The following is a 27,829-nucleotide window of genomic DNA, read 5'->3' on the forward strand; positions in this document are numbered from 1 at the left end:
TTTCACAAATCCATCTTAATAATGGCTTATGGGCTTTTAGGAAATTATCCAAACCTTCTTTAAACCCCAAGCCAACTGCTTTTACTACATTCTCTGGCAATGAATTCCAGTAGCACCTTTCACCCATTAGTCATCTCGAGTCCACATGGTAAATCCACACTACTTTCTAGCACATGCTGAACTTCCTGTTTCAGCTGCACAGTTCCTGCAGCAGTATTGTTTGTACCACTGCACACTTCTCTATAGAAGTGCTTATCAGAGGAGGGGGAAGTGACGTCACCTTCCATGTCGGCAGCCTAGCTCTAGAGCTCCCGCTCGTAGCACCCATAAACGGCAATTAAAATCAGCAAGCGGCTCTATCGGCGACCCAAAGTGGGTAGAATCAACTTCCCACAGCAGATAAACATGAGTAAGGCGAGTCAATCGCGGAATAAAGAGACTGAGCGACAGGCGAACGGCGGGCCTAGTAAAACGCTGAAGCGCCACGAGTCTCGAGCACGAGCTTCGCCGTCGGACTCAGACTCCGCGCTCTCCTTAGCAGAGTCCAGACAGCCCCCGGCAAAAAAAGGCATTTCGAACGAACTTCGCCAGCTTTTAACAAGCATACAGGATGACATCAAAGCGTCTAAGGAAGAAATCTTGGAACGCATGGAGGTGATGAGCGTGGACCTTAGGGAGCTGGGGGGCAGAGTGGAAGAAGCTGAGCAGAAGCTTGAGGATCACTCTGAATCTCTGCAGCAGCACGACAACCAACTCAGGGCCCTGGAAGTAAAGAATGCTGAATTAGCATACAAGTTAGACGATATAGAAAACAGAGGTAGGAGAAATAACCTCCGTTTTCGCGGAGTCCCGGAGGGGGGAGACATAGAAGATGTCCCACAGATAGTAAAATCACTGTGCGCCACCTTACTGGGACCCGATGCAGAGGCGATAATGATTGAACTGGACAGAGCGCATAGAGCCCTAGGCCAAAGACAAGAACGCAGAGCGCGGGATATTATCGCCCGATTCCATAAGTATGAGGTCAAAGAGCAGATCATCAATCGTGCACGGAAGGTGCAGGAATTAGAATACAATGGAGCCAAGATCTCGGTGTACCAGGACTTGTCTCAGTATACTTTACAACAGAGACGCCAGATGAAACCTGCATTGGAAGTGCTAACTAAACATCATTCGTCATACAGATGGGGATTCCCGTTTTCACTGAATTTTGAACTGAAGGGAACTAAACACAGAGTCCAACTGCTTTCGGAGGCTTGGGAAATCCTGCATGCGGCGGGGCTAGTTGCAACGAGAGCGCCCCCGGGGGAGCTGGCGCCAGCGACGAAAGAAAAATTACAAAAATGGCAGCGGATTCCTGAGACCACCAAACGGAGCAACTCAAAAAGAAAAGGAGAGGCATCCGAGACCTGAATGAACATTGGGAGGATCAGAGAGATCGGCTGGCGCCAGACATGTCACCCTGAGGTGATCTATGGGATACGCTGGACAACTGTGGTATAACTATAGCGTGCCAAAACGGACTCTAAAGTCAGTATTTGAGTTAAGGTTACTGTATATCATGCTAATTGTGTAGCTCAAAAGAGAGGGAAGGGGGAGGGTGTAGGGGAAATGTGAGGGGATAAGGCCATTAGGCAGGTAGAATAAGGGGAAGATAAGTGTGGTGAAATAGATGGAAGAGCTGAACAGGAGGATTTAATAAATGCTTAATGTTAACATGGGGCAGTAAAGGAGGAGGGAAGGGCTGCAGATAAGGAGGGGTGCGGGACGGGCGGGGGGATAGTTGGGCTGGGTTGCTGGGGAATTGGTGGGTCACTTTCTCATATCCCATTCAGGGGACATAGATCCTCTGGCTGGTGTTCAAGTTGGGGGTCAGGGTGGGCTAGGGGGGGACGGGGGGAGGTTGGGGAGAGGGAGGGAGGGGGGTGGGGGGAAGTTTTGCTATGTACAGGAGGAAGCTCCTGCCACTGAAGAGGCCAGATCTGCTGAACCTCCTTTAAGCGCAATCGGGATGCATACCTAAATATGAGTGTTGATTTAAAAATTATATCTTATAATGTCAAAGGCTTGAATATGCCTCAGAAAAGGCAGAAGTTTTTTAAGGAGTTATCACAGCTCCAACCACAGATAGTATTAGTGCAGGAGACACATCTCCGCAGGGTGCATGAAAAACTCCTCTCTCACTCTAGCTATCCGACAGCATTCTTTGCCTCATCCTCTGACGGCTCCAAAAAACGTGGAGTGGCAGTGTTGATCCACTCGTCGCTTGCAGTCCAAGTAAAGCGAATTAAGCGAGACCCGGGTGGGCGTTTTTTGTTTTTACACATAGTATTGGATCAGGTGGAATTGACTCTGGCCTCTGTATATGCGCCAAATGATCATCAGGGGCCCTTCTTCACTAAGATCAAAAATGCTCTCGCCACATTCTTACAAGGTTCTGGGAGGTGACTTTAACGCTGTCATGAACCCAACCCTAGATAGATCAGGAAATGGTAAACAGAGGGAAAACAAGGAGTCATTAGCATTGGGCTCATTAGCGTACTCCCTGGGTGTGTTGGACGTGTGGCGGTTGAACAACGTAACGGAAAGGGATTATACATATTATTCGCCGGTTCATGCTTCTTACTCTCGAATTGACTGTATTTTCCTAGACCTCGCTTTGGTTGAGAAAGGCCCAAAGGCGGGTATAGGCAGTATGACTATATCGGACCACGCACCGGTATGGGTGGTGGTGCCAGGCATTCAGGCTGAGGTCAAGGATAAGAGATGGACATTAAATGCAAATGTATTGCTAGACGCGGAGGTGGTAGAGGGCTGCAGGCATGTGTTGAAGGAATATTTGGAAATTAACATTGAATCGGGGCCACCATTAAACATAGTCTGGGATGCTATGAAGTCGGTCTCGAGGGGCTTTTTTCTGCAAATAGCTAGTAAACGAGCGAAGGCTCGACGGCTGCAGTTGGCGAGTTGTCTGGAGAAAATTAAGCATTTGGAGCAGAAGCATAAGGCTAGAGGTTCCCCAATAGTTTTGGAGGAATTACGTGGAGCGAGAATGCAATTGGATGCTTTATATTCCGAACATCTTAGCTTTCTACAATCGAGGAGGCAAGTTAGCTCGTATGAGTTCACCAACAAGGCAGGCCGTCTCCTTGCTATGCAGCTACGGAGGCGTAAAATGGATCGTGCTATCACACATGTGCGTGATGGGGAGGGTGATATGCTATCCACCTCAGAAAGCATACGTAGGCGTTTTGGGGAGTTCTACCAAGCTTTGTACGCGCAAGATATTAACCCTTCCGAAGAGGCTATTAATGAGTACTTGGAGGGCAGTGAGCTACCTTCACTGACAAGTCAGCAATGCGCCATGCTGGAAGAACCAGTGACCCCAATTGAGATTCAAAAAGCTATTCAAGGCCTGCCCTCCTGTAAATCTCCGGGGCTGGATGGTCTTCCTAATGAATTTTATAAGAAATTTGCTCTGGAATTGGCGCCTCTCCTGGCGGACCTGTTTAATCAGATTGGCAGGGGCGAACCATTGCCACCGTCCATGATGGAGGCATGGATAGCTGTATTGCCAAAGCCAGATAAGGATCCCACAGAGTGTGGCTCCTACCGCCCAATTTCAGTATTAAATGCCGATGTAAAAATTTTAGCTAAAGTATTGGCTAATCGACTAGCGCCCTTACTACCGGCAATAATACATCCAGACCAGGTGGGGTTTGTCGCGTACAGGAAGGCAATGGACAACATACGGCGTGTGATAGATATAATGTACCTGGCCAAGCGAAACCAGAGGCCTCTGAGCCTTCTCAGCTTAGATGCTGAGAAGGCCTTTGACAGAGTACATTGGCCGTTTATGTATAAGGTAATGGAAACATTTGGGATAGGGCCGCGGTTTAGAGGCTGGATCCAAGCTTTTTATGAATCCCCTAAAGCATGTGTGAGGGTAAACGGGGGCAATTCTGAAATGATCACGCTCCACAGAGGCACGCGACAAGGCTGCCCCTTATCTCCAATGCTGTTCGCCATGGTCATGGAGCCTTTTGCTTCAAGAGTCAGAATAAATAGGGGTATTCCTGGGGTCAACGTGGCAGGGAGAGAACATAAAATGGCTTTGTTTGCAGACGACGTGCTGCTTTTTGTCACACGGCCTCAGGCAGTCTTCCCGAATCTTATGAGAGCCATTAGTGAATATTCGGAGGTCTCTGGCTTTAAGGTAAATATGACGAAATCAGAGGCACTGAATGTAACACTACCTGAAGGGCTGGTGGAATCCCTACAATCATCCTACGCTTTTAGATGGGCCCCGAAAGGAATCCGTTACTTGGGAGTGAATTTAACAGCTAATCTATCTGACCTTTTCACAGCAAACTACAAAGGGCTGGCTAGAGTTCTTTCGGCTGACTTGGACAGATGGGGGGACTTGGAGTTATCATGGTTTGGCAGAATAGCTACTGTTAAGATGAATGTGTTGCCACGCTTACTATACCTATTCCAAGTCCTCCCGATAGTGCTACCTAGAAAGTTCCTTGCAACCCTGCAAGATCGTATTGTACGTTTTATTTGGGCAGGGAAGAGGCCACGTCTATCGCGAGCTCTTTTATATCAGGATAAAAGATGGGGAGGGCTGGGGGTGCCTAACCTGGCCTGGTACTACCGAGCAGCCCAAGCACGCGCAGCCATTGAATGGTTCCAGGGGTATCCCGATAGACAATGGGTACACATAGAGCAGCAGTCTGCAGGCCCGAGACCACTTGAGACACTAATGTGGCTTCCTAGCCCGTTTAGATCAATCGGGGAGGGGGCATGTCCAGCCATTCAGGTAACGCTCTCATACTGGGATAGTCTCTTTCCCCGGAAAAAATGTATGCTATCACGTCTGTCCCCGATAGCATTTAACCCAATGTTCTACCCTGGGACTGAAACAGGAGTGTTCACCAGATGGTATGGAGAGGGATTGAGAACCTGGGGGCAGTTGTTTGAGGGCAATTCATTGTTGTCTTTCGATGAAGCTGTGGCCCGATTCCCGGTAGTGGGAAGGGACGAATATGCATATCGACAAGTAACCCACTTCCTCACCACACGGGCGATCAGGGAGGTGGTGGCCAGGGAAAAGTTGCCTATGGAAGCAATATGTGAAGGGCATACAGCGACGAGTGGTTTAATATCTCGCTTATACAGTTGTATTAGACTGCAGGCGCCACGATACACACTTCACAGAGGGGGCTGGCGGAAGGAACTGGGCATGGAGATCTCGGAGGCTGAGTGGGAGAGGATAGAACGGGCAGCGGTGAGAGTGTCCACTCATGTACCCTTCAAGGAAAATGCTATCAAGGTGCTGTTCCGGTGGTATTTGATGCCGGAGCGTCTCCAGCGCATATACCCCACCTTGTCTGGTGAGTGCTGGAGGGGTTGTGGGGTTAAGGGCACTATGGGGCATGTGTGGTGGGCGTGTGTAAAGATACGGGCATTCTGGAAATCTATTCAGAATCGATTACAGAAATGGATGGGATGCCCTATTCCTTGGAACCCAGCCTTTTTCTTGTTCTCGGTTAAGGAGGCAAGCCTTTCACATGACCAGCAGATATTGACGAGGTATGCAACAAGTGCAGCTAGGATTGTAATCGCTTCCTGTTGGAAAATGTCTAAGACTCCTCCAATAGCGAGATGGCTTTCTAAATTAAGGTATGTTTGTGAGATGGAGAGGCTTCTAGCGGTGCGGCGTAACCAAACCTGTAGGTGGGATGCGATCTGGGAGCCTTTCCTAAAAAATGTTTAGTATAACTGAGGACAGAGACTGGTAACAAGGTGGTTGGGTGGACTGAATAGGCTGGGGGAAAGGTGGGAGGAGGGAGTTGGGGGATTTTGGGGGGAAAATCTGAAAGTCTATAAAATAATGAAGTTCTATTGTGTTGTTCTTAGCTGTTTGGAATCTTATTCTTTGGTGTTTCTTGTAGTGCCTTGAATTATGTATTTGTTTATAATGCTTTCCTGTTGCATTCTGTACTGATTCTTTAATTTGACAATAAAGACCATGCAAATTAAAAAAAAAGAAGTGCTTATCAAAAAATAAATTAATGGCTGTGACCCCATGATCAAGGCCAAATAAAATTGTGTGATCCTCTCCCTTTGGATGTGCTGAATAATGATGCACCTATAGAAAGCCTCAGGTCGTGATCCCACTTGGGGTCCCAACTCACAGTTTGGAAAGTTCTACTCTACAGACTCCCAAGCAGTTCAAATCATGCTGCTGTAGGAGCCACATGGTTGCAATAGGAAGTTATGAGGAGCCAGCATGTAGCAGAAAGTAGCACAGATTTACCAGTGCCAGTAGACTCAGAACAGCTAAAGGTAGAAATGCAGGCTAGGAGCAGGAACAGGAACTATGGACAGTTAAAGCTGAGATTCAAGATAAAAAAAAGTTGATCAAGCTCCAGCCTATGTGGCCACCCTCATTCCAACCCTATGTCTCAAACAAATCAAATTATTTTATTAAAAACATGATGTGTATGTAGCTTTAAATTATATGATTTCTTTAGATAAAAATAAAAATATACAAAGCTTCAAGAAATATTTCTATATATGGTCTTATTACTTCCAGGGCCACCGAGAGGGGGGCAGGAGGGGCAAAATTTCCCCAAGCCTGACCTCCAAGGGGGGCCTGGCCTTAAGCATCCTCCCGCCGGCAGTGTTCCTGAAAACTACTGGCTGCATCAAAAAAGAAAGCAACCTGCCTCCAGCTGGCCTCGGACGTGTTAAGTCACTTAAGACTCCATTGCCCCAGGTACAAAATAAGTATCTGTATATAATATGTAAACCGCTTAGAATGTAGTTGCAAAAACCACAGAAAGGCCCATTTCCTTTCCCCTTCCTCTGCTTTGTCCTGCCTCCTCTGACACAACTCCCTGTGTCCACACAGGCGGGACCAAGGAAGTTTGACTGAGAACAGGAGCGGCATGACATCAAAAAGTTGAAGCCACTTAGGTTAGTTTATGTTTTCCCTTCCCAGCGCAGCACAAAGCAAACAAACCTATGAGCTGTTGCATCCACATTCTCGTTCTTTATTGTTGGTAGCATTTTTATGTAATCTTACTTATATTTTCAAAAATGCCAGCTTGTGCAGCATACAGATGTACACAGAGGAATATAATAATGGAATAACTGTTCATAGTTAGTAATTTGTCATAAATCGTAATCAGTGTGTCATTGGAGAGGACACCCTAGCATGTGTTATATTTGTGCAAAGATTTTTTTCTCCTAGGTAAAGGGCCACTAAAACATATGAGAATCGGGTGCTCAACATTCAGAGTTTCTATCTATTTATTTACTTATTTATGGCAGTTATATCCCAAATTAAGCATGAATTAGGTTGAAATTTGGGAGCATTTCAAATCTTTTTTCCTGTGCCTAGATCAAAAGAGAAAGATGGTTTGTGGGAATTTGTTCCTTTTGTTTTGTGGAGTTCAGTGGTATATTATAAAAATACATTTAATATTGTTTATTACTACTATTTAAAAGACATATATTAAATAATGAGGGCAGAGCTACCTTCATGCAGAAGTCCAGAGTCAGACTAAATATGTCACATTTTCCAGTTCTGTGATATATATTTATTTCTTCTTCAAGTCAATTTTCAACAGCATTTTCTCAGTTATTATCCAAATGTGAACACAATTATGTTAATTAATACATTTTGGATATTACTGAATTCTATTATTCTATCTCACTGTATTTCCAGTTTTGGACCAGTATAAATCATCATAAGGACAAAATATAAGAAAACCAACGGACTGCAATAGGGGTTTATAGCCCATTTAGTTAAACAAATGAGAGATGTGCATGAAAGAAAATTTTGACTTAGGAAAACCATTTGTCCCTGAAACATGCTCAAAACAGAGTAATCCATTTGAACAAAAGAGATGAGGTGAAGATTTGATTCCAAATGCCCCAATGAAAGGAGCGTTTAATTTTACTTCCAATCTTTATAACACCAGGCTTTTCAAGGCAGATTACAACAGTTAGGATAAACCCATCAGTAAACAGGATATCCTCACTGAAATTTGGCCATGTATTACATAGAACAGTGTAGAAAAATAAGCACAAAATAAAGCCTTTATTAGTACTGTTTCCACCAGCCACAATAATTTTTGAAGCTGTTTTAGTGATATTCAGTATATTTATATCTACATATGGGATGCTTTCAAATAAATTAAAAAGCTGTCAAATAAAATAAAAAAATCTTTTGTCCTCGATCTTTTAAAGCACTGCCTAGCCAACTGGAACAGCTTTTGACTTTTTATAGTTGGATCATCAATAGGCAGTCCATTATTTCTAATAATCTTTTACTATTACTTTCAATAGCATTTGTTATTGTTTTGGGTGTACTTGTGATGCCGCCTACTGGCTTCAACCCATATAATGAGCTACGTAGCCTAGTACCATCTCCTGTACTCAATATAACCTCCTTGGGCGGGACACACAGCACAGAAAACACGTTGGAGGCCAGGCAGAGCAGAGATAAGTTGCTTCTTTGTTGAGGCTGCCTGCAACCGGAACACTGCCGAGGGGAGGAGGGAAAAAAGAGAAATATTGAACCAGGCGGGGGTGCGGTGGCAGCAGTGGGCAGGTGGTGGGGGAGTTTGTGGTGGGCAGGTGGAGGTGGCAGCAGCGGCGGGCGTGCATTTTTTGCCCCGGGCCCGGCGGCATCTCTTTGCAGTCCTGATTACTTGTCAAAGTGGTAATTTGATATAATTCTGGAACATGGGTTCAACAAATCAAGGCAAACAGTCCTAAATTGTCCAAAAGAACTCCTGTTGATAATAAGGTTCTAATTAGCATCTGCTGAACCAAAACCAGAAGAGCTAATAAAGCCATACTTCCCAAACTCACATTTTTTTCAAGTAGTATCTCAAAGTGAGTTACATTCAACTACATTAGGTATTACCCTATCCTTGGAAGGCTTACAATCTCAGGGAGTCTTTTACTAAGGCGCGCTGGCGTTTTTAGCACGCGTTAAAAATAGGTACACACTAAACGCTAAAGACACCAATGTATTCCTATGGGCGTCTCTAGCGTTTAGCATGCACTAAAAACGCCAGCGCACCTTAGTAAAAGTCCCCCTAAGTTTGTACCAGAGGCAATGGAGGGTTAAGTGACTGCCCAAGATCACAAGGAGCAGCACTTTAACAATTAAAAATTCCTGTTACCCCATGAGAACAAGGCAGCAGACCTCCATTCTATCCTCTCCCCCCTCAATTATCCAAAGCATGAAGACAATAGCAGCAGTTAGCATAGGGCCTAGTGTGTCAATGAGTGCTCACAAATCCTATTACTCTACATGGTTTCCATTCTAACATGAAGCTTACACAGGAGGAAGGCAAAGGGTTTCTTAACATTCCCTGGCTCATAAGTCTCATTCTGACTGCCATTACTGGGCATCTGATGAAGTGGTCCTTGAAAGCTCCTGCTTCAAAGAATTGCTTAGTCTATAAGGTGCCACCTGCTTCTTTTAATTTTACTGCTAGGCACAGTGGAGATCCGGAGGGTCAGGCCTGTTTCTGTGATCTCATCCACTGATGCAACACCATTTGGGGGTCCTGACCTACAGTTTGAAAATCAATGTAATCAAGTAAAGCAGTTACATTTACCAACCAAAAACATGGGTGGGGTGGGGTGGGGGGAGAGGGAGGAGAACAGCGACAGCATGGTACTATGTAACATAAGAAATGGTAAATCTGTAAGAACTTTCACAGAACTTACAGAACTGCTGGCTTCTGCTGCCAACCTGGCAGCATATCTGGCAATCAATCTATGTTCTTCATCCAGTTGACTGGGACTGTCCAACACACTGAGAAAAAGAAGAAATAATTAATTATACTGAAATCAGCACCATTAATAATCTGCAGTCATCTTGAAGAATGCATATCATATGTGCACTCTGCATATATGAACAGTGCTTGTAACACTGATTAAACACAATTCTTTCCTCGTGTGTGAAAATAACCTGCCTGATTACATAGTGCATTTTATATATTCAAAAGTACACAAGAGAAAGGCATGGTCCTGAAAGGCTACAGACATGATTTCTTCCAGGATAACAAAAATTAACCTCACTATTGGACCAAAAGTAGGCAGACATCTCTCAAGTATTCACTGTGGTTATAAGAACATCACACATTTACAACCATTAAAAACATGAGTTTCCTACATAGCGACTGAATACAAGATGAAACCTTATGTATGCACACTCCAAGGGCAACCAGTATATGTAGAATATTCCTGGATGTGCACAGAATTTTCTTACCCTATGTATGAACACTTGTAAATAAAAATTTAAGATAAACACATAAGCCACCAAATTATAGTGCAAGTAAGTTCTGAAATCAAAATTAAAACACAACAGAGAGACCTCAGAACTATATATGTATATGTGACCCACTGAATGAAAAGGTACCAAAAGTGGGGTTACAAATAACAAATAAAAGGCTATAAAAGTTTAAAAGAGCAACTTTCATGTTGAAAGTTTTATGTACTATAGTGTCAGTAGAATGGGACTATGTAAGTTTTTCCCAACTTTGAAGATTTTCATGTTCTACAGTCCACAAAGCTAAGTTACTTACCAGTAACAGATGTTCTCTGAGGACAGCAGGCACATATTCTCATATCTGGGTGAGATCATCCACAAAGACAGGTGCGGCACCACCAATTGCACTGTCACTTTCAATCTTTGAAGCAGTATCCCCACCGCACATGTGCGGGTGCCTTCCTGCTCGATGCTCGAGCGCAGGGCCAGCAGTATAGCACTAAAGCTAAGAAGACAACTTCAAGGGGAGGCTACTACTACTACTACTACTATTTAGCATTTCTATAGCGCTACAAGGCATATGCAGCGCTGCACAAACATAGAAGAAAGACAGTCCCTGCTCAGAGAGCTTACAATCTAATAGACAAAAAATAAAGTAAGCAAATCAAATCAATTATTGTGTACAGGAAGGAGGAGGCTAGGTGGAGGCAGGTGGTTACAAGTGGTTACGAGTCAAAAGCAATGTTAAAGAGGTGGGCTTTCAGTCTAGATTTAAAGGTGGCCAAGGAAGGGGCAAGACTTAGGGGCTCAGGAAGTTTATTCCAGGCGTAGGGTGCAGCGAGACAGAAGGCGCGAAGTCTGGAGTTGGCAGTAGTGGAGAAGGGAACAGATAAGAAGGATTTATCCATGGAGCGGAGTGCACGGGAAGGGGTGTAGGGAAGGACGAGTGTGGAGAGATACTGGGGAGCAGCAGAGTGAGTACATTTATAGGTTAGTAGAAGAAGTTTGAACAGGATGCGAAAATGGATAGGGAGCCAGTGAAGCGACTTGAGGAGAGGGGTAGTATGAGTAAAGCGACCCTGGCGGAAGACGAGACGGGCAGCAGAGTTTTGAACCGACTGGAGAGGTGACTAAGTGGGAGGCCAGCAAGAAGCAGATTGCAGTAGTCTAAACGAGAGGTGACAAGGGTGTGGATGAGGGTTTTGGTAGAGTGCTTGGAAAGAAAGGGGCGGATTTTACGGATGTTGTAAAGAAAGAAACGACAGGTCTTGGCGGTCTGCTGGATGTGAGCAGAGAAGGAGAGAGAAGAGTCAAAGATGACCCCAAGGTTTCGAGCCGAGGAGACAGGGAGAATGAGAGAGCCATCAACAGGCAGGAGGGATGTGAGAATAGGGAAAGGGAAATAGGATGATATACCACCTTTCTGTAGTTTTTGCAACTACATTCAAAGCGGTTTACATAGTATACACAGGTACCTGGGGCAATGGAGGGTTAAGTGACTTGCCCACAGTCAAAAGGAGCTGCAGTGGGAATCGAGCCCAGTTCCCCAGGATCAAAGTCCGCTGCACTAACCACTAGGCTACATGCCTGCTGTCCTTGGAGAACACTTGCTACAGGAAGTAACTTACAGCTTACAGAAAGCTCTTCCATATCTGTAAGATATAAAAGAATATTTCAATCCTCGTTTTCTTTCACAGGAGGTAAATTCGGGAATGATCTACCTGTAATTCTTAAGAGTGTTTGACAGTCTTTTAAGATTTTAAAAAGCACTAAAAATGTGGCTATTTGAGAAGTTCCTGTATTTGAACATTTTAATGTATGATATATTTTTCAGTAGTGTTTTATTAATCTGATTGTAATTTCCCAGGTATGCCTGGTTTCTTACTATTTGTAAACCGCGTAGAACTGTATGGTTATTGCAGCATAAAAGTACTTTTTAGTATAGCTTTCTCCAAGATCAACCAGGTATAATATTCTCAAATATGGGACTCCCTAGCTACCAGGCTCACAACATAAATGAATTTTAAATAGTGAGCGTGGTGGGAAACAAAATGGCCTGTGGGCAGAGTTGACTTTTAAGTAGTAAAAAGATTTTGAAGGACTGCTTGTCCAAACTGGCTATCCCACCTAGAATGCTGATTCAGACAGTAGTGAGCAATGAAGATGTGGCTAGAAGACCACATAGCTGCCTTGCAAATGTCTTCAATGGATGCAGAGTGTAAATGGCCTACTGAAGCCGCCACGGTGCTTACATTGTGAACAGCGACACGGCCATAAAGGGTCAGCTCAGCCTGAGAATATGTGTAGGAGATACAGTCAGCTAGCCAAGTAGAGACAGTGCGTTTGATGATGGGAATCCCTAATCTGTTAGGGTTGAGGATGCAAAAAGCTGGGAGGACGTTCCAGATAAAACACTAGAGCACACTTGCAGTCTAAGGTATGTAGTGCTGACTTTGGGTTGATACCGCTGGACGCGTATGCCTCAAGGTTTTACTGATAGCCCTACTGTCTTTTCAAAACAGCTCATGTCTGATCTCACTGACTTCATTTCACTTTTACCTTCAAATGTTTCCCTGTTTGTAATATATTCTGACAGTTCTTATGTTATTAGCTCATTGCAGTACCATCTCCTGAAATGGCAACGTAGAGGTTTTATTACATCTAATGGTAAAACTTTACAGCACCTCCGTTATTGGGAATTGCTTTTTGATTTACTTCAGGCTCGTGAGGCTGTAGGGGTTAAGACAGCGTTTATTTGGATCCCTGCACATACAGGAGCTAACAGTTTTGAAGCCCGTGGTAATCAGCTTGCTGATACAGCGGCTACGGAAGTTGTTAGTTCTCAGGCTATTCCCTTATGCATGGTTGTTACACGCACTGGTAAAAGTACTGCTCAGACTATTTTACCCCCCACACCATTGGAGCAAGCAATCTGGAAAAATACAGGGTGTATCTCTACTTCTACTGGCTGGATACATCCTTCTGGAAAAACTTGTTTGTCCACAGCTGAAGCCATTACTAAACTTACTGCAATACATAGTGAGCACCATGATTCTATTTCAGCTTTGGTAGATTCTTTATCTTTACTGTATTGGAACCCCAATCTTAGAGAATTGGCTGAATCTATTGTTAAAACATGTCTTTCTTGTGCTGTGACCATTCCCCGTAGAGGTCCAGCCATACCCACAGGATGTTTGCCTACTCCAACAGGACCAGGTATTGAATGGCATATTGACTTTACTGATATGATTCACCCCATCCAAGGTAAACGCTATATCCTTTTATGGGTCGATGCTTTTTCAAGATGGGTGGAAGCATTTCCCTGTACCAAGGAGACAGCTCATGTGGTTGTACAATCTTTAATTCGACATATCATGCCAGCACATGGTTGTCCACATAAAATTGTTTCAGATAATGGTTCACATTTTAACAATGTACTTATGCAGGAATTGCAGACTATCTTGAATATTACTCACCGCAAGGTGTCAGTATATAGCCCGACCTCTAATGGTCTGGTGGAACGATACAATGGTATACTGAAAACTAAATTGAGAACATTGTTGCATGATTTGGAGTCTGTGGCTCCACATAATAAGTACAATTGGTATGATCTACTTCCAGTGGCTCTCATGTCTATACGTAGCTCGCCACTGAGTAAATTAAAAATTTCACCTTTTCAATTACAAACAGGCAGACATATGAGAACGCCTGTTGTTACTCCATTGCATACGCCGCAAGTCTACTGGCAGCAATTGCAACCTGTTATGGAACTGGTTCAGTCTTTAGCTAACCCAACTCAGAAACAGTCTCGTAGGGACAGAGGTGATGATCTCTCTCTTTCCTTTTCCATAGGACAGCAGGTCTTAAGAAAAAACTTCACTCACAAAACCTGGAAGGATCCAGTTTATGTGGGACCATTCACTATCACTGATTTAACTCGCACAGCAGCAAAATTGTCAGACCACACCACCTGGATACATCTATCTGATTTACGCAAGGCTCCTGATCCAGGACCACCTGAGCAAATAGAAACCACCATTGTACCCCCAGAAGGCATTGATTAACAACATCATCAGTGCAGAGGAATTATGAAGGTTTTTGTAATCTGTCTGCTGGTAGGACTTACTTATGGACTCAATACATATGTTGAGAGAATTCAACATGCCTCAAAGACTCTTAATCTGACTAACTGTATTGTTTGCACTCCACTTGTCACTTCTGTAACTACCATTCCAGCACATGTTCACCCTTATACTATGATTAAGTTGCAAGGTATTCATAACTGTTTCAGTAATGGTACCTGCTATTTGGGTCTGGGTCATGAGCATAGGCAATATTGGACCAATGTTACTACTCAACGCCTGCCTTCTTTGTTTGCTCATACTATTCCTGCACTAAACTATTGGTGTCTGATAAATGCTAGTTCACTTCAGGGTAAGATACCTAATGTTTTATGTAATTACACTTATGACATACAATCCCGGAATTGGACTGTGTTACAGGGATCCTATGTCATAAATCAGACTGCAACATCTATAGCCTGTGCTAACAAAACAACTTGTCACCGGACACTGACAACCTCTTATGTGACCTCTACTAACCTTACTCTCACAAATTTGACTTTCTTCTTTTCATTATGTCAATTTAATGCCTCTTCCATGCAAGCTATTACTGCTGTACCTACTGCTTGTTCTTCAGTTAAGGAACCAGATAATCCTATTTTTCCTTTTTCTCAAACCTATGCTTTATATCATAACCTAACTTCTCTACAGTCTTTACGGTTAGGGGATTATTTGTTATGTGATAATATCCTGTACACTTATCTTCCATCATGTTATAAGTTCTGCACTCTTGTTCAACTAAATTTATTTGATTTGATCATTCCCTTAAATGCCACATCACAAGGTTCTAATAGTCAGAAACGAAGTAAAAGAGATGTTTCCAGTACCTCCTTTAGTGCTTTAACAGGAGATGATCAAGCTTTACAATTAGCATTAGATTATATTAACAGTACATATCCTATGACCAAGAAACGTCTAGATGCCTTGTCAGCCACTGGATGGCTTCCATTTGCAGGATCTGCCATTGCAGCTGAAATGGGTATGTCAATCAGACGCTTACAATCACTATTACATGTTGTAACACATGAATAAATGCAATGCAGCGCATTCTTTCTCTAGCAAGAATTCAAGTAAGTGATTATGAAGGGATATTGGACACGTCATGGTGGGATACCATAAAAAATTGGTTTGGAGGATTAGGCCCATGGTTAAGAGGGATTGTGACTGGATGTATTGTTTTCATATGTGTTGCAGGACTCTTATTATGTTGTGTGCCTTGCTTACTTAGTTGCTGGAGACGAACATGCCAAGATTCATTGAAAATGACCATGGTAACTCAGATACAGAATATAATACCTGACACCAGTGACTTTGAACCAAACTGTCCTGGGTTACTGACTCCCGGAAATTCTGTGGTTTGATAGAAAATGTTTGTCATTGCCAGGACGGCCTGAGGTGTTACCTATTTATAGGATGATGCCCAGTCTAACAGTGATGAAAACTATAACCATGAAATTTTTGGTGAACCTTGTTTTTCAAGGTTCAAGGGAGGATTTGTTAATAATAATGAACAGAAATATAATGAGAACCTGTTGAATAGTATGAAGTTCCTATGGTCAGTGAAGTACAAGGCAAAAAAAAAGAGATATGAGTCCACAGGCTTGTGAAAACAATAATGAAGTCATAGAACGAAGAGGGAGTTATAGAATTAACCTTGAGCTGAGATGCAGCTTGGTGTGAAGCAGAGACAGTCTAAGGGGGAGGGGAGAAAGTTTGTGCTGGGAACAGAAAGAATGTTGATTGCACCCCTTTGAAGATAAGAAATGTAATGTGAGAACGAGCTTCAAAGAGAAAGGGTTGATGACGTACACATTGGGTGCAGTGTGAATGTACGTGCATTTAAACAGAGGAGAAAAGGAGTATCTTAAGCAAAGCAAAACAAGGGTAAAGCTAAGCACATATATATCTTTGTATCACTGCTAAGCAAATATATTTCTGTAAAATATAAGCAGTCTTTGCTTCCAAATGAGTGTTCCTCATTTGCTTCTGTCCGACGGAGGGCAGTCGAGATAAAAATAAAAACTTTTTTGATTATTCTTTTTATAACAGGTGTCAGTTTCTTTATTTACACACATATAGGGTGTAAATCATCATGCTGCTTCTCCTGGATGAAAGTGTGGCTTATGAAAGTAAATAGGAAGTACAATGGACTGACTGAGGTAGAACTCCAATACCACTTTAGGGAGGAATTTGGGGTGGGTTTGGAGTACAACTCTGTCATGGTAGAACCTGGTGTAAAGTGGGTCTACCACTAGACCATTAGAAGGAAAGAGTGAAACGAGCAGGAATAGGGAGAGGAAGAAAAGAAGGAAATGGAAAGGAAAGGGAGAGGGAGACAGAATGAGAAAAGGGAGAAGACTAAGGATGAAGAGAGAGAAGAGGGAGAGAGGAAGGTCGCTTATTTTTCTGGTACAATTGCTATTAAGAATATCATCTTGCATGTGAGAAACTTTAGAGATCAGGAAGGAAGTGGTTCAAAAAAAGGCTTCATGAGATCCGTGAGGATGACACTCAGATCCCAAACCACAGGCGGTGGTTTGATACGTAATAAATCTTTCATGAATCTTACTATCAAGGGATAAACTGAAGTGAAATGTACTAATGGCACTCAAGTGTACTCTGACTGAGTTTTGAGGCAAAATACAAAGGAGTTCCTAGTAGGGTTGACTGCTTTGACTGCAAACCAGAGAGAAAGTCTTATCCACTTAAAAAGGTAACATTTCTGTGTAAAAGGTTTCTTAGAGGCTAGGGGTATCCTAGAGACTTCTTTAGGAAGGTTTAAGTCAATGTCATCAGGAACCACGTTGTCAGGGCTAGAGAGCGAGGGTCTGGATGGAGGAGAGACCCCCACGCTCTGTGCTATTAGGGTTGGAAAAAGATCTAACCTCATTGGTTCTTTGGATGATAATTCTAGGAGAAAAGGAAACCAGATTTGAAGTGGCCAATAGGGAGCAATTAGAATCATGGTTCCTTGGTCTCAACGCTGTTTGAGAAGGGTTTTTCCTATGAGAGGTAATGGAGCAAAGGCATATAGAAAGTCTGTTCCCCACTGGAGTAAGGCGGCATCCAGGGCTGTACAACTGGAAGCAAATATCCTGGAACAAAAGCTGGGAAGCTTGTTGTTTTGAGGAGAAGCAAGTGTATCACTGGTCCCCCACTGCTGGAATATTCGACAACTACAGAGATGATGTAGTTGTGAAAGTGAAGGAGGAGTAGCCGCCTAGTGGTTAGTGCAGCGGACTCTGACCCTGGGGAACTGGGTTCGATTCCCACTGCAGCTCCTTGTGACTCTGGGCAAGTCACTTAACCCTCCATTGTCCCAGGTACAAATAAGTACCTGTACATAATATGTAAACCGCTTTGAATGTATTTGGAAAAACCACAGAAGGCGGTATAGAAGTCCATTCCCTTCCCTTTACTCAATTTGTCTGCTACAGCAGTTTTTGTTTTCCAGCTAAGTAAACAGCTTTTATAGAGATGCTTTGAGAAGCTGCCAAACTCCACATATAGACTGCTTGTCGACAGAGATAGTAAGAACCTGCTTCTCCTTGTTTGTTCAGGTAAAACGAAGATACTTACCTGTAGAAGGTATTCTCGGAAGACAGCAGGCCAATCATTCTCAAACGTGGGTGATGTCATCCACGTCACCCAGTACAGAGCTCAAACAAGCTAGTATAGCTTTAAGAACACATGCTACATCCCCACTGCGAGAGCATGGGACCATCAGTACAATAAAATAGCAAGGAAAACAACTCCAAGAGAAGGTGGGAGGGTATGTGAGAATGAATGGCCTGCTGTCCTCGGACATAACTATCTTTCCTTTTGCTGAGGACAAGCAGGTCATATTCTCACATTTGGGAAACCCTAGCAACCAGGCTCACTGAAAACCACCACCACTGGTCAACTAGACCTCGCAACAGCAAAGGCAAAATAGTAATCAACCTGAACTATATACAAATGCGTGAGAGTGCAGCCTGGAACACAACAAAATGGGCCTAGGGGGGCTGAGTTGGATTCTAGACCCCAAACAAATTCTGTAGAACTGTCTGTCCAAATCAACTATCACGTTGGGTATCCTACTCAAGGCAGTAGTGAGATGTGAATATGTGGACTGAAGACCACGTCTCAGCCTTGCAAATTTCTTCAATGAATGCTGATCTCAAGTGGCCTACCGACGCACCCATGGCTCTGACACTGTCAACCTTGACATGACCCTCAAGAGTCAGCCCAGCATGGACATCTAATATAATAAAACGCACCGTGAACGTTCTGAAGCCAACGTTCTGTGAAGCCGGAAACTTGAAGCCGGAAGCCTGAGTTCTGTGAAGCCGGAAACTTGAAGCCGGAAGCCTGAAGCCTTGAAGCCTGAAGCCTTGAAGCCATCTGACGTCACTCCCAGGCTGAGGCTGAAGGGTTCAGCCTGCCGTCTCTGCCCCGCCCTCGCGACAAAACAAACAAATCCGGAAGCGAAACGTCAGGGAAGGAGGCGGCGCTCCCGACGTCTAGCCTTCCCTTCGCTGTGTTCCGCCTTCAAAACAAGGCGGAACACAGCGAAGGGAAAGCTAGACGTCGGGAGCGCCGCCTCCTTCCCTGACGCTTCGCTGCACGAACCGCCACGGAGGTAAAGTTAAAAGAATTAAAAAAAAAAAAGGATGCATGGATGCGAAGGGGGGGGGGCATGGATGCGAAGGGGGGGGGGCATGGATGCGAGGCAAGGATGCGAAGGGGGGGGGGCATGGATGCGAGGGGGGGGGGGAGAAGAGGGCGGGCCAGGCTGGGACATGGGAGAGAGCGTAGCATGGATGCGAGGGGGGGGGGGACATGGAAGGGCGAGAGGGGACTTGCTGGAAAAGGATGAATGGAGGCGGCAGGGGACAGAGGAGCATGGATGGGCATTGATTGGAAGGGCAGGACTCAGGGAGAGAGGGAAATTGCTGGATAGGGAAAAATGGAGGGGCCAGGTGACAGATGAGCATGGATGGGCATGGATTGCAAGGGCAGGACTCAGGGAGAGGGGAATTGCTGGATAGGGATGAATGGAGGGGACAGATGGGCATGGATGGATATGGATTGCAGAGCAGGCCTCAGGCAGAGAGGGGAAATGCTGGATAGGGAAAAATGGAGGGGCCAGGTGACAGATGAGCATGGATGGGCATGGATTGGAAGGGCAGGACTCAGGGAGAGGGGAATTGCTGCATAGGGATGAATGGAGGGGACAGATGGGCATGGATGGATATGGATTGCAGGGCAGGCCTCAGGCAGAGAGGGGAAATGCTGGATAGGGATGAATGGAGGGGGCAGGTGACAGACAAACATGGATGGCCATGGATTGGGAGGGCAGGGCTCAGGGACAGAGGGGAATTGCTGGAAAAGGATGAATGGAGGGGGCAGGGGACAGATGGCCATGGATTGGGAGGGCACGGCTCACACTCTCTCTCTCATATACAATGTCTTTCTGACTCTCACTCTCACACACTCTGTCTCACACTGTATCACATTCACTCTCTATGTGCCACACAGTCACTCACACACTCGCTTGGTCTCATACACTCACTCAAACAGAGAATCTGTGTCTCACACACACTCTCTCTCTCGCCCACACACACACACTCTCACTCACACTGTGTCTCACATACACACTTGCACACACTCTCATTCTCACACACACACTCTCTCACAAACCCACTCACACCCAGACTCACGCTCTCTCTCACACAATCACACTTTCACTCTGACTCTCAAACAGTCACTCTCACATACACTCTCCCAAACATACACACTCCGAGGAAAACCTTGCTAGCGCCCGTTTCATTTGTGTCAGAAACGGGCCTTTTTTACTAGTAAGTGAATAAAATGCAATCTGTCAGCCAATTGAAGATTGTGCATTTCCCAATGGCAACCCCCATCCTGTTGGGATCAAAAGAAATAAAAAAAACTGGGTGGACTGTTTGTAGGGCCTAGTCTGCTCTAAGTAAAATGTCAATGTTCACTTGCAGTCTCTTTCACCAGGATGGGCTTAAGGTTTGGTAAAGAATGTTGAAAGAATGACTGACTGGTTTCACATGGAACTCTGACACAACCTTAGGCAGTAACTCAGGATGCATGCAGAGAAGTACTCTGTTATGATAAAATTTAGTGTGAGGTGGATCCGCCATTAGAGCCTGAAGTTCATTGACCCTACGAGCTGAAGTAACAGCCACCAAAAACAAGTACTTCAGATGGCAGGAATCCAGAGGCTTGAAAGCAGCTTTCATCAGCTAGATGAGGACGATGCTGAGGTCCCATGACAAAAGCGGAGGCTTGACAGGGGGCTTTGTCAAAAGCAAATCTCTCATGAAACGAACAACTAGAGGCTATCCAGAGATAAGCCTACATGGAAATCGTAAGCACTAATTACACTAAGGTGAACTCTTACAGAATTGGTCTTGAGACCAGACTCGGAGAGGTGTAGAAGGTATTCAAGCAAGGTCTGTATAGGGAAAGAAAGGGGGTCTAAGGTCTTGCCCTCACATTAGATGGCAAACTGCTCCATTTGAAAGAGTACACCTCTTAGTGGAATCTCTCCTGGAAGCAGCAAGACCCAGGAGACCTTCTCAGGAAGATGCGAGGAAGCAAATTCTAAGCTCTCACATCCAGGATGTGAGGGCCAGAGAATGGAGGTTGGGATGTAGAAGAATTGAGGGTTCTGCATGATGAGGGTCAGAACACACCGCAATCTCCAAGATTCTTTGGAATACAACTCCAGAAGAAGAGGGAACCAGATCTGCCTGAGCCAGTATTGCGCAATCAGGATCATGGTTCCTCAGTCTTGCTTGAGTTTCAGCAAAGTATTCCTCACAAAATAGATGGGAGAATACCCATACAGAAGTGGTGCATCCCCAGCCAAACCGAAATACTTCCTGTGATCTGGAAGTATCAAGATATGAGTATAAAGCGAATGCTACATACCTGTAGAAGGTATTCTCCGAGGACAGCAGGCTGATTGTTCTCACTGATGGGTTGACGTCCACGGCAGCCCCCTCCATCGGAATCTTCACTAGCAAAGGCCTTTGCTAGTCCTCGCGCGCCCATGCGCACCGCGCATGCGCGGCCGTCTTCCCGCCCGTATGTAGCAAGACAAATACAAGGGAAGACACAACTCCAAAGGGGAGGCGGGCGGGTTTGTGAGAACAATCAGCCTGCTGTCCTCGGAGAATACCTTCTACAGGTATGTAGCATTCGCTTTCTCCGAGGACAAGCAGGCTGCTTGTTCTCACTGATGGGGTATCCCTAGCCCCCAGGCTCACTCAAAACAACAACCATGGTCAATTGGGCCTCGCAACGGCGAGGACATAACTGAGATTGACCTAAAAAATTTACCAACTAACTGAGAGTGCAGCCTGGAACAGAACAAACAGGGCCCTCGGGGGGTGGAGTTGGATCCTAAAGCCCAAACAGGTTCTGAAGAACTGACTGCCCGAACCGACTGTCGCGTCGGGTATCCTGCTGCAGGCAGTAATGAGATGTGAATGTGTGGACAGATGACCACGTCGCAGCTTTGCAATCTCTCAATGGTGGCTGACTTCAAGTGGGCTACCGACGCAGCCATGGCTCTAACATTATGAGCCGTGACGTGACCCTCAAGAGCCAGCCCAGCCTGGGCGTAAGTGAAGGAAATGCAATCTGCTAGCCAATTGGATATGGTGCGTTTCCCCACAGCCACTCCCCTCCTATGGGATCAAAAGAAACAAACAATTGGGCGGACTGTCTGTTGGGCTGTGTCCGCTCCAGATAGAAGGCCAATGCTCTCTTGCAGTCCAATGTGTGCAGCTGACGTTCAGCAGGGCAGGAAGAGGACGGGGGAAAAGAATGTTGGCAAGACAATTGACTGGTTCAGATGGAAACTCCGACACAACCTTGGCAAGAACTTAGGGTGAGTGCGGAGGACTACTCTGTTATGATGAAATTTGTGTAAGGGGCCTGGGCTACAGGGCCTGAAGCTCACTGACTCCTACGAGCTGAAGTAACTGCCCACCAAGAAAATGAACTTTCCAGGTCAAGTACTTCAGATGGCAGGAATTCAGTGGCTCAAAAGGAGGTTTCATCAGCTGGGTGAGAACGACATTGAGATCCCATGACACTGTAGGAGGCTTGACAGGGGCTTTGACAAAAGCAAACCTCTCATGAAGCGAACAACTAAAGGCTGTCCTGAGATCGGCTTACCTTCCACACGGTAATGGTATGCACTGATTGCACTAAGGTGAACCTTACAGAGTTGGTCTTGAGACCAGACTCAGACAAGTGCAGAAGGTATCAAGCAGGGTCTGTGAAGGACAGGAGCGAGGATCTAGGGCGCCTTGCTGTCACACCAGACGGCAAACCTCCTCCATAGAAAGTAAGTAACTCCTCTTAGTGGAATCTTTCCTGGAAGCAAGCAAGATGCGGGAGACACCCTCTGACAGACCCAAAGAGGCAAAGTCTACGCTCTCAACATCCAGGCCGTGAGAGCCAGGGACCGGAGGTTGGGATGCAGAAGCGCACCCTCATCCTGTGTGATGAGGGTCGGAAAACACTCCAATCTCCACGGTTCTTCGGAGGACAACTCCAGAAGAAGAGGGAACCAGATCTGACGCGGCCAAAAAGGAGCAATCAGAATCATGGTGCCTTGGTCTTGCTTGAGTTTCAACAAAATCTTCCCCACCAGAGGTATGGGAGGATAAGCATACAGCAGGCCCTCCCCCCAGTCCAGGAGGAAGGCATCCGATGCCAGTCTGCCGTGGGCCTGAAGCCTGGAACAGAACTGAGGGACTTTGTGGTTGGCTCGAGATGCGAAGAGATCTACCAAGGGGGTGCCCCACACCTGGAAGATCTGCCGCACTACACGAGAATTGAGCGACCACTCGTGAGGTTGCATAATCCTGCTCAACCTGTCGGCCAGACTGTTGTTTACGCCTGCCAGATATGTGGCTTGGAGCACCATGCCGTGACGGCGAGCCCAGAGCCACATGCTGACGGCTTCCTGACACAGGGGGCGAGATCCGGTGCCCCCCTGCTTGTTGACATAGTACATGGCAACCTGGTTGTCTGTCTGAATTTGGATAATTTGGTGGGACAGCCGATCTCTGAAAGCCTTCAGAGCGTTCCAGATCGCTCGCAACTCCAGAAGATTGATCTGCAGATCTCGTTCCTGGAGGGACCAGCTTCCTTGGGTGTGAAGCCCATCGACATGAGCTCCCCACCCCAGGAGAGACGCATCCGTGGTCAGCACTTTTTGTGGCTGAGGAATTTGGAAAGGACGTCCCAGAGTCAAATTGGACCAGATTGTCCACCAATACAGGGATTTGAGAAAACAGGTGGATCACGTCTTCTAGACCCCCAGCGGCCTGATACCACTGGGAGGCTAGGGTCCATTGAGCAGATCTCATGTGAAGGCGGGCCATGGGAGTCACATGAACTGTGGAGGCCATGTGGCCCAGCAATCTCAACATCTGCCGAGCTGTGATCTGCTGGGACGCTCGCACCCGCGAGACGAGGGACAACAAGTTGTTGGCTCTTGTCTCTGGGAGATAGGTGCGAGCCGTCCGAGAATCCAGCAGAGCTCCTATGAATACGAGTTTCTGCACTGGGAGAAGATGGGACTTTGGATAATTTATCACAAACCCCAGTAGCTCCAGGAGGCGAATAGTCATCTGCATGGACTGCAGGGCTCCTGCCTCGGATGTGTTCTTCACCAGCCAATCGTCGAGATATGGGAAACGTGCACCCCCAGCCTGCGAAGTGCCGCTGCTACCACAGCCAAGAACTTTGTGAACACCCTGGGCGCAGAGGCGAGCCCAAAGGGTAGCACACAGTACTGGAAGAGACGTGTGCCCAGCTGAAATCGCAGATACTGTCTGTGAGCTGGCAGTATCGGGATGTGTGTGTAGGCATCCTTCAAGTCCAGAGAGCATAGCCAATCTTTTTCCTGAATCATGGGAAGCAGGGTGCCCAGGGAAAGCATCCTGAACTTTTCTTTTACGAGAAATTTGTTCAGGGCCCTTAGGTCTAGGATGGGACGCATCCCCCCTGTTTTCTTTTCCACAAGGAAGTACCTGGAATAGAATCCCAGCCCTTCCTGCCCGGATGGCACGGGCTCGACCGCATTGGCGCTGAGAAGGGCGGAGAGTTCCTCTGCAAGTACCTGCTTGTGCTGGAAGCTGTAAGACTGAGCTCCCGGTGGACAATTTGGAGGAGTTGAGGCCAAATTGAGGGTGTATCCTTGCCGGACTATTTGAAGAACCCACTGGTCGGAGGTTATGAGAGGCCACCTTTGGTGAAAAGCTTTCAACCTCCCTCCGACTGGCAGGCCGTCCGGCACTGACACTTGGACTGCGGCTATGCTCTGCTGGAGCCAGTCAAAAGCTCGCCCCTTGCTTTTGCTGGGGAGCCGAGGGGCCTTGCTGAGTCGCACGCTGCTGACGAGAGCGAGCGCGCTGGGGCTTAGCCTGGGCCGCAGGCTGTCGAGAAGGAGGATTGTACCTACGCTTGCCAGAAGAGTAGGGAACAGTCTTCCTTCCCCCGAAAAATCTTCTACCTGTAGAGGTAGAGGCTGAAGGCTGCCGGCGGGAGAACTTGTCGAATGCGGTGTCCCGCTGGTGGAGATGCTCTACCACCTGTTCGACTTTCTCTCCAAAATGTTATCAGCACGGCAAGGCGAGTCCGCAATCCGCTGCTGGAGTCTATTCTCCAGGTCGGAGGCATGCAGCCATGAGAGCCTGCGCATCACCACACCTTGAGCAGCGGCCCTGGACGCAACATCAAAGGTGTCATACACCCCTCTGGCCAGGAATTTTCTGCACGCCTTCAGCTGCCTGACCACCTCCTGAAAAGGCTTGGCTTGCTCAGGGGGGAGAGCATCAACCAAGCCCGCCAACTGCCGCACATTGTCCGCATGTGTATGCTCGTGTAGAGCTGGTAAGACTGAATTTTGGCCACGAGCATAGAAGAATGGTAGGCCTTCCTCCCAAAGGAGTCTAAGGTTCTAGAGTCTTTGCCCGGGGGCGCCGAAGCATGCTCCCTAGAACTCTTAGCCTTCTTTAGGGCCAAATCCACAACTCCAGAGTCGTGAGGCAACTGAGTGCGCATCAGCTCTGGGTCCCCATGGATCCGGTACTGGGACTCGATCTTCTTGGGAATGTGGGGATTACTTAGTGGCTTGGTCCAGTTCGCCAGCAATGTCTTTTTGAGGACATGGTGCATGGGTACTGTGGACGCTTCCTTAGGTGGAGAAGGATAGTCCAGGAGCTCAAACATTTCAGCCCTGGGCTCGTCCTCCACAACCACCGGGAAGGGGATGGCCGTAGACATCTCCCGGACAAAGGAAGCGAAAGACAGACTCTCAGGAGGAGAAAGCTGCCTTTCAGGGGAGGGAGTGGGATCAGAAGGAAGATCCTCAGCCTCCTCGTCAGAGAAATATCTGGGGTCTTCCTCTTCCTCCCACGAGGCCTCACCCTCGGTGTCAGACACAAGTTCACGAACCTGTGTCTGCAACCGCACCCGGCTCGACTCCGTGGAGCCACGTCCACGATGGGGGCGTCGAGAGGTAGACTCCCTCGCCCGCATCGGCGAAGCTCCCTCCGCCGAAGTAGTCGGGGAGCACTCCTGGGAGGTGGCCGCAGTCGGCACCGCACGCTTTACCGACGTCGGGGACCTCACCCCGGGCGATGGGCCAGCCGGCGCCACGCTCGACGGTACCGGAGGCGCAAGCACCGCCGGTACCGGAGGGGTAGGGCGCAACAGCTCTCCCAGAATCTCTGGGAGAACGGCCCTGAGGCTCTCGTTCAGAGCGGCTGCAGAGAAAGGCATAGAGGTCGATGCAGGCGTCGACGTCAGAACCTGTTCCGGGCGTGGAGGCTGTTCCGGGCTGTCCAGAGTGGAGCGCATCGACACCTCTTGAACAGAGGGTGAGCGGTCCTCTCGGTGCCGATGCCTACTGGGTGCCGACTCCCTCGGCGACCCAGAGCTCTCGGTGCCGACGCGGGAAGGGGACCGGTGTCGATGCTTCTTCGATTTCTTCCGAAGCATGTCACCGGAGCTTCCCGGCACCGACGAGGAGGACGTAGAATCCAACCTTCTCTTCCTCGGGGCCGAGACCGAAGGGGGTCGGTCTCGGGGGGGCTGTACCGCAGGAGCCCTCAGAATGGGGGGAGACCCACCCGAGGGCTCATCGCCACCAGCAGGGGAGTGGACAGCCCTCACCTGCACTCCAGACGATGCACCACCGTCCGACGACATCAGCAGACGAGGTCCCGGTACCACCGACGTCGATGCAGTCGCCCGATGCCTCAGCGCCGATGCAGAGGTCCGATGCCTCGATGCACTGGCGGCCGAGGAAGATGGTCTGGACGCTGACGACGTCGATGCACTCGATACCCCCGGTGCCGATGCCGACGAAGAGCCCGAGAACAAAACGTTCCACTGGGCCAATCTCGCTACCTGAGTCCGCCTTTGTAAAAGGGAACACAGACTACAGTTCTGAGGGCGGTGCTCGGCCCCCAGACACTGAAGACACGAGGAGTGCCTATCAGTAAGCGAGATTACCCGGGCGCACTGGGTGCACTTCTTGAAGCCGCTGGAAGGCTTCGATGTCATGGGCGGAAAAATCACGCCGGCGAAGTCAAAAGCCGAAATGGCGAAAATGAGCACCAAAACTTTGAGGGAGAAAAATCTCGACCGAGGCCGAAATGAGGCCTACCCCGACAACGAAAGAAAACTTACCGGGGCAAAAACTAAACACTTACGGGAAGGGAAAAAACCCGAAAGGGTCTTCCGGAGCACTTCCCGAACACTTTTAGACAAAAACACGTCGAAAGGGACGCGCAAGGTCGACTCTCCGGGGCACGAACGGCGCAACACGACCGTACCGAGCGCGGACAAAAGAAGACTGACGAACACGAGCCGGTTCAAGCGGGAAGACGGCCGCGCATGCGCGGTGCGCATGGGCGCGCGAGGACTAGCAAAGGCCTTTGCTAGTGAAGATTCCGATGGAGGGGGCTGCCGTGGACGTCAACCCATCAGTGAGAACAAGCAGCCTGCTTGTCCTCGGAGAAGTATCCTTTAAGTCCAGAAAGCACAGCCAATCATTTTCTTAAATCATGGGGAGAAGGGTGACCAGGGAAACCATCCTGAACTTTTCCTAGACCAGGAATTTGTTCAGGGCCATTAGGTCAAGGATGGCACAAATCCTCCCTGTTTTCTTGGGCACAAGAAGAACCTAGAATAGAATCCTTGCTCTTCCTCCCCTGGTGGAACAGGCTTGACCGCAAGGGCCTTCAGAAGGGTGGAGAGTTCCTCTGCAAGTAGCTGCATGTGCTGAGAGCTGACGTGAGATGCTCTAGGTGAGCAATTTGGTAGTCTTTGATGCCACTGCAGGACATAACCGAGATGG

General features: G+C 47.1%; 1 protein-coding gene across 2 annotated transcripts in view; it reads right to left on the bottom strand.

The window, feature by feature from the left end:
• Nucleotides 1–27,829, bottom strand: part of DTNB (dystrobrevin beta) — a 425,808-nt gene that overhangs the window by 207,563 nt on the left and 190,416 nt on the right. For both annotated transcript variants that reach the window (XR_003941631.1, XM_030198634.1), the window contains exon 12: nt 9,760–9,847. Coding sequence is in view for 1 of the 2 variants with exons in the window: in XM_030198634.1 (XP_030054494.1) it covers nt 9,760–9,847 (88 nt within the window). In the remaining variant the exon portion in view is untranslated. The remainder of the gene's footprint in view (nt 1–9,759; nt 9,848–27,829) is intronic.

Source organism: Microcaecilia unicolor, chromosome 3 (assembly GCF_901765095.1).
Source record: "Microcaecilia unicolor chromosome 3, aMicUni1.1, whole genome shotgun sequence".
NCBI lineage: Eukaryota > Metazoa > Chordata > Amphibia > Gymnophiona > Siphonopidae > Microcaecilia > Microcaecilia unicolor.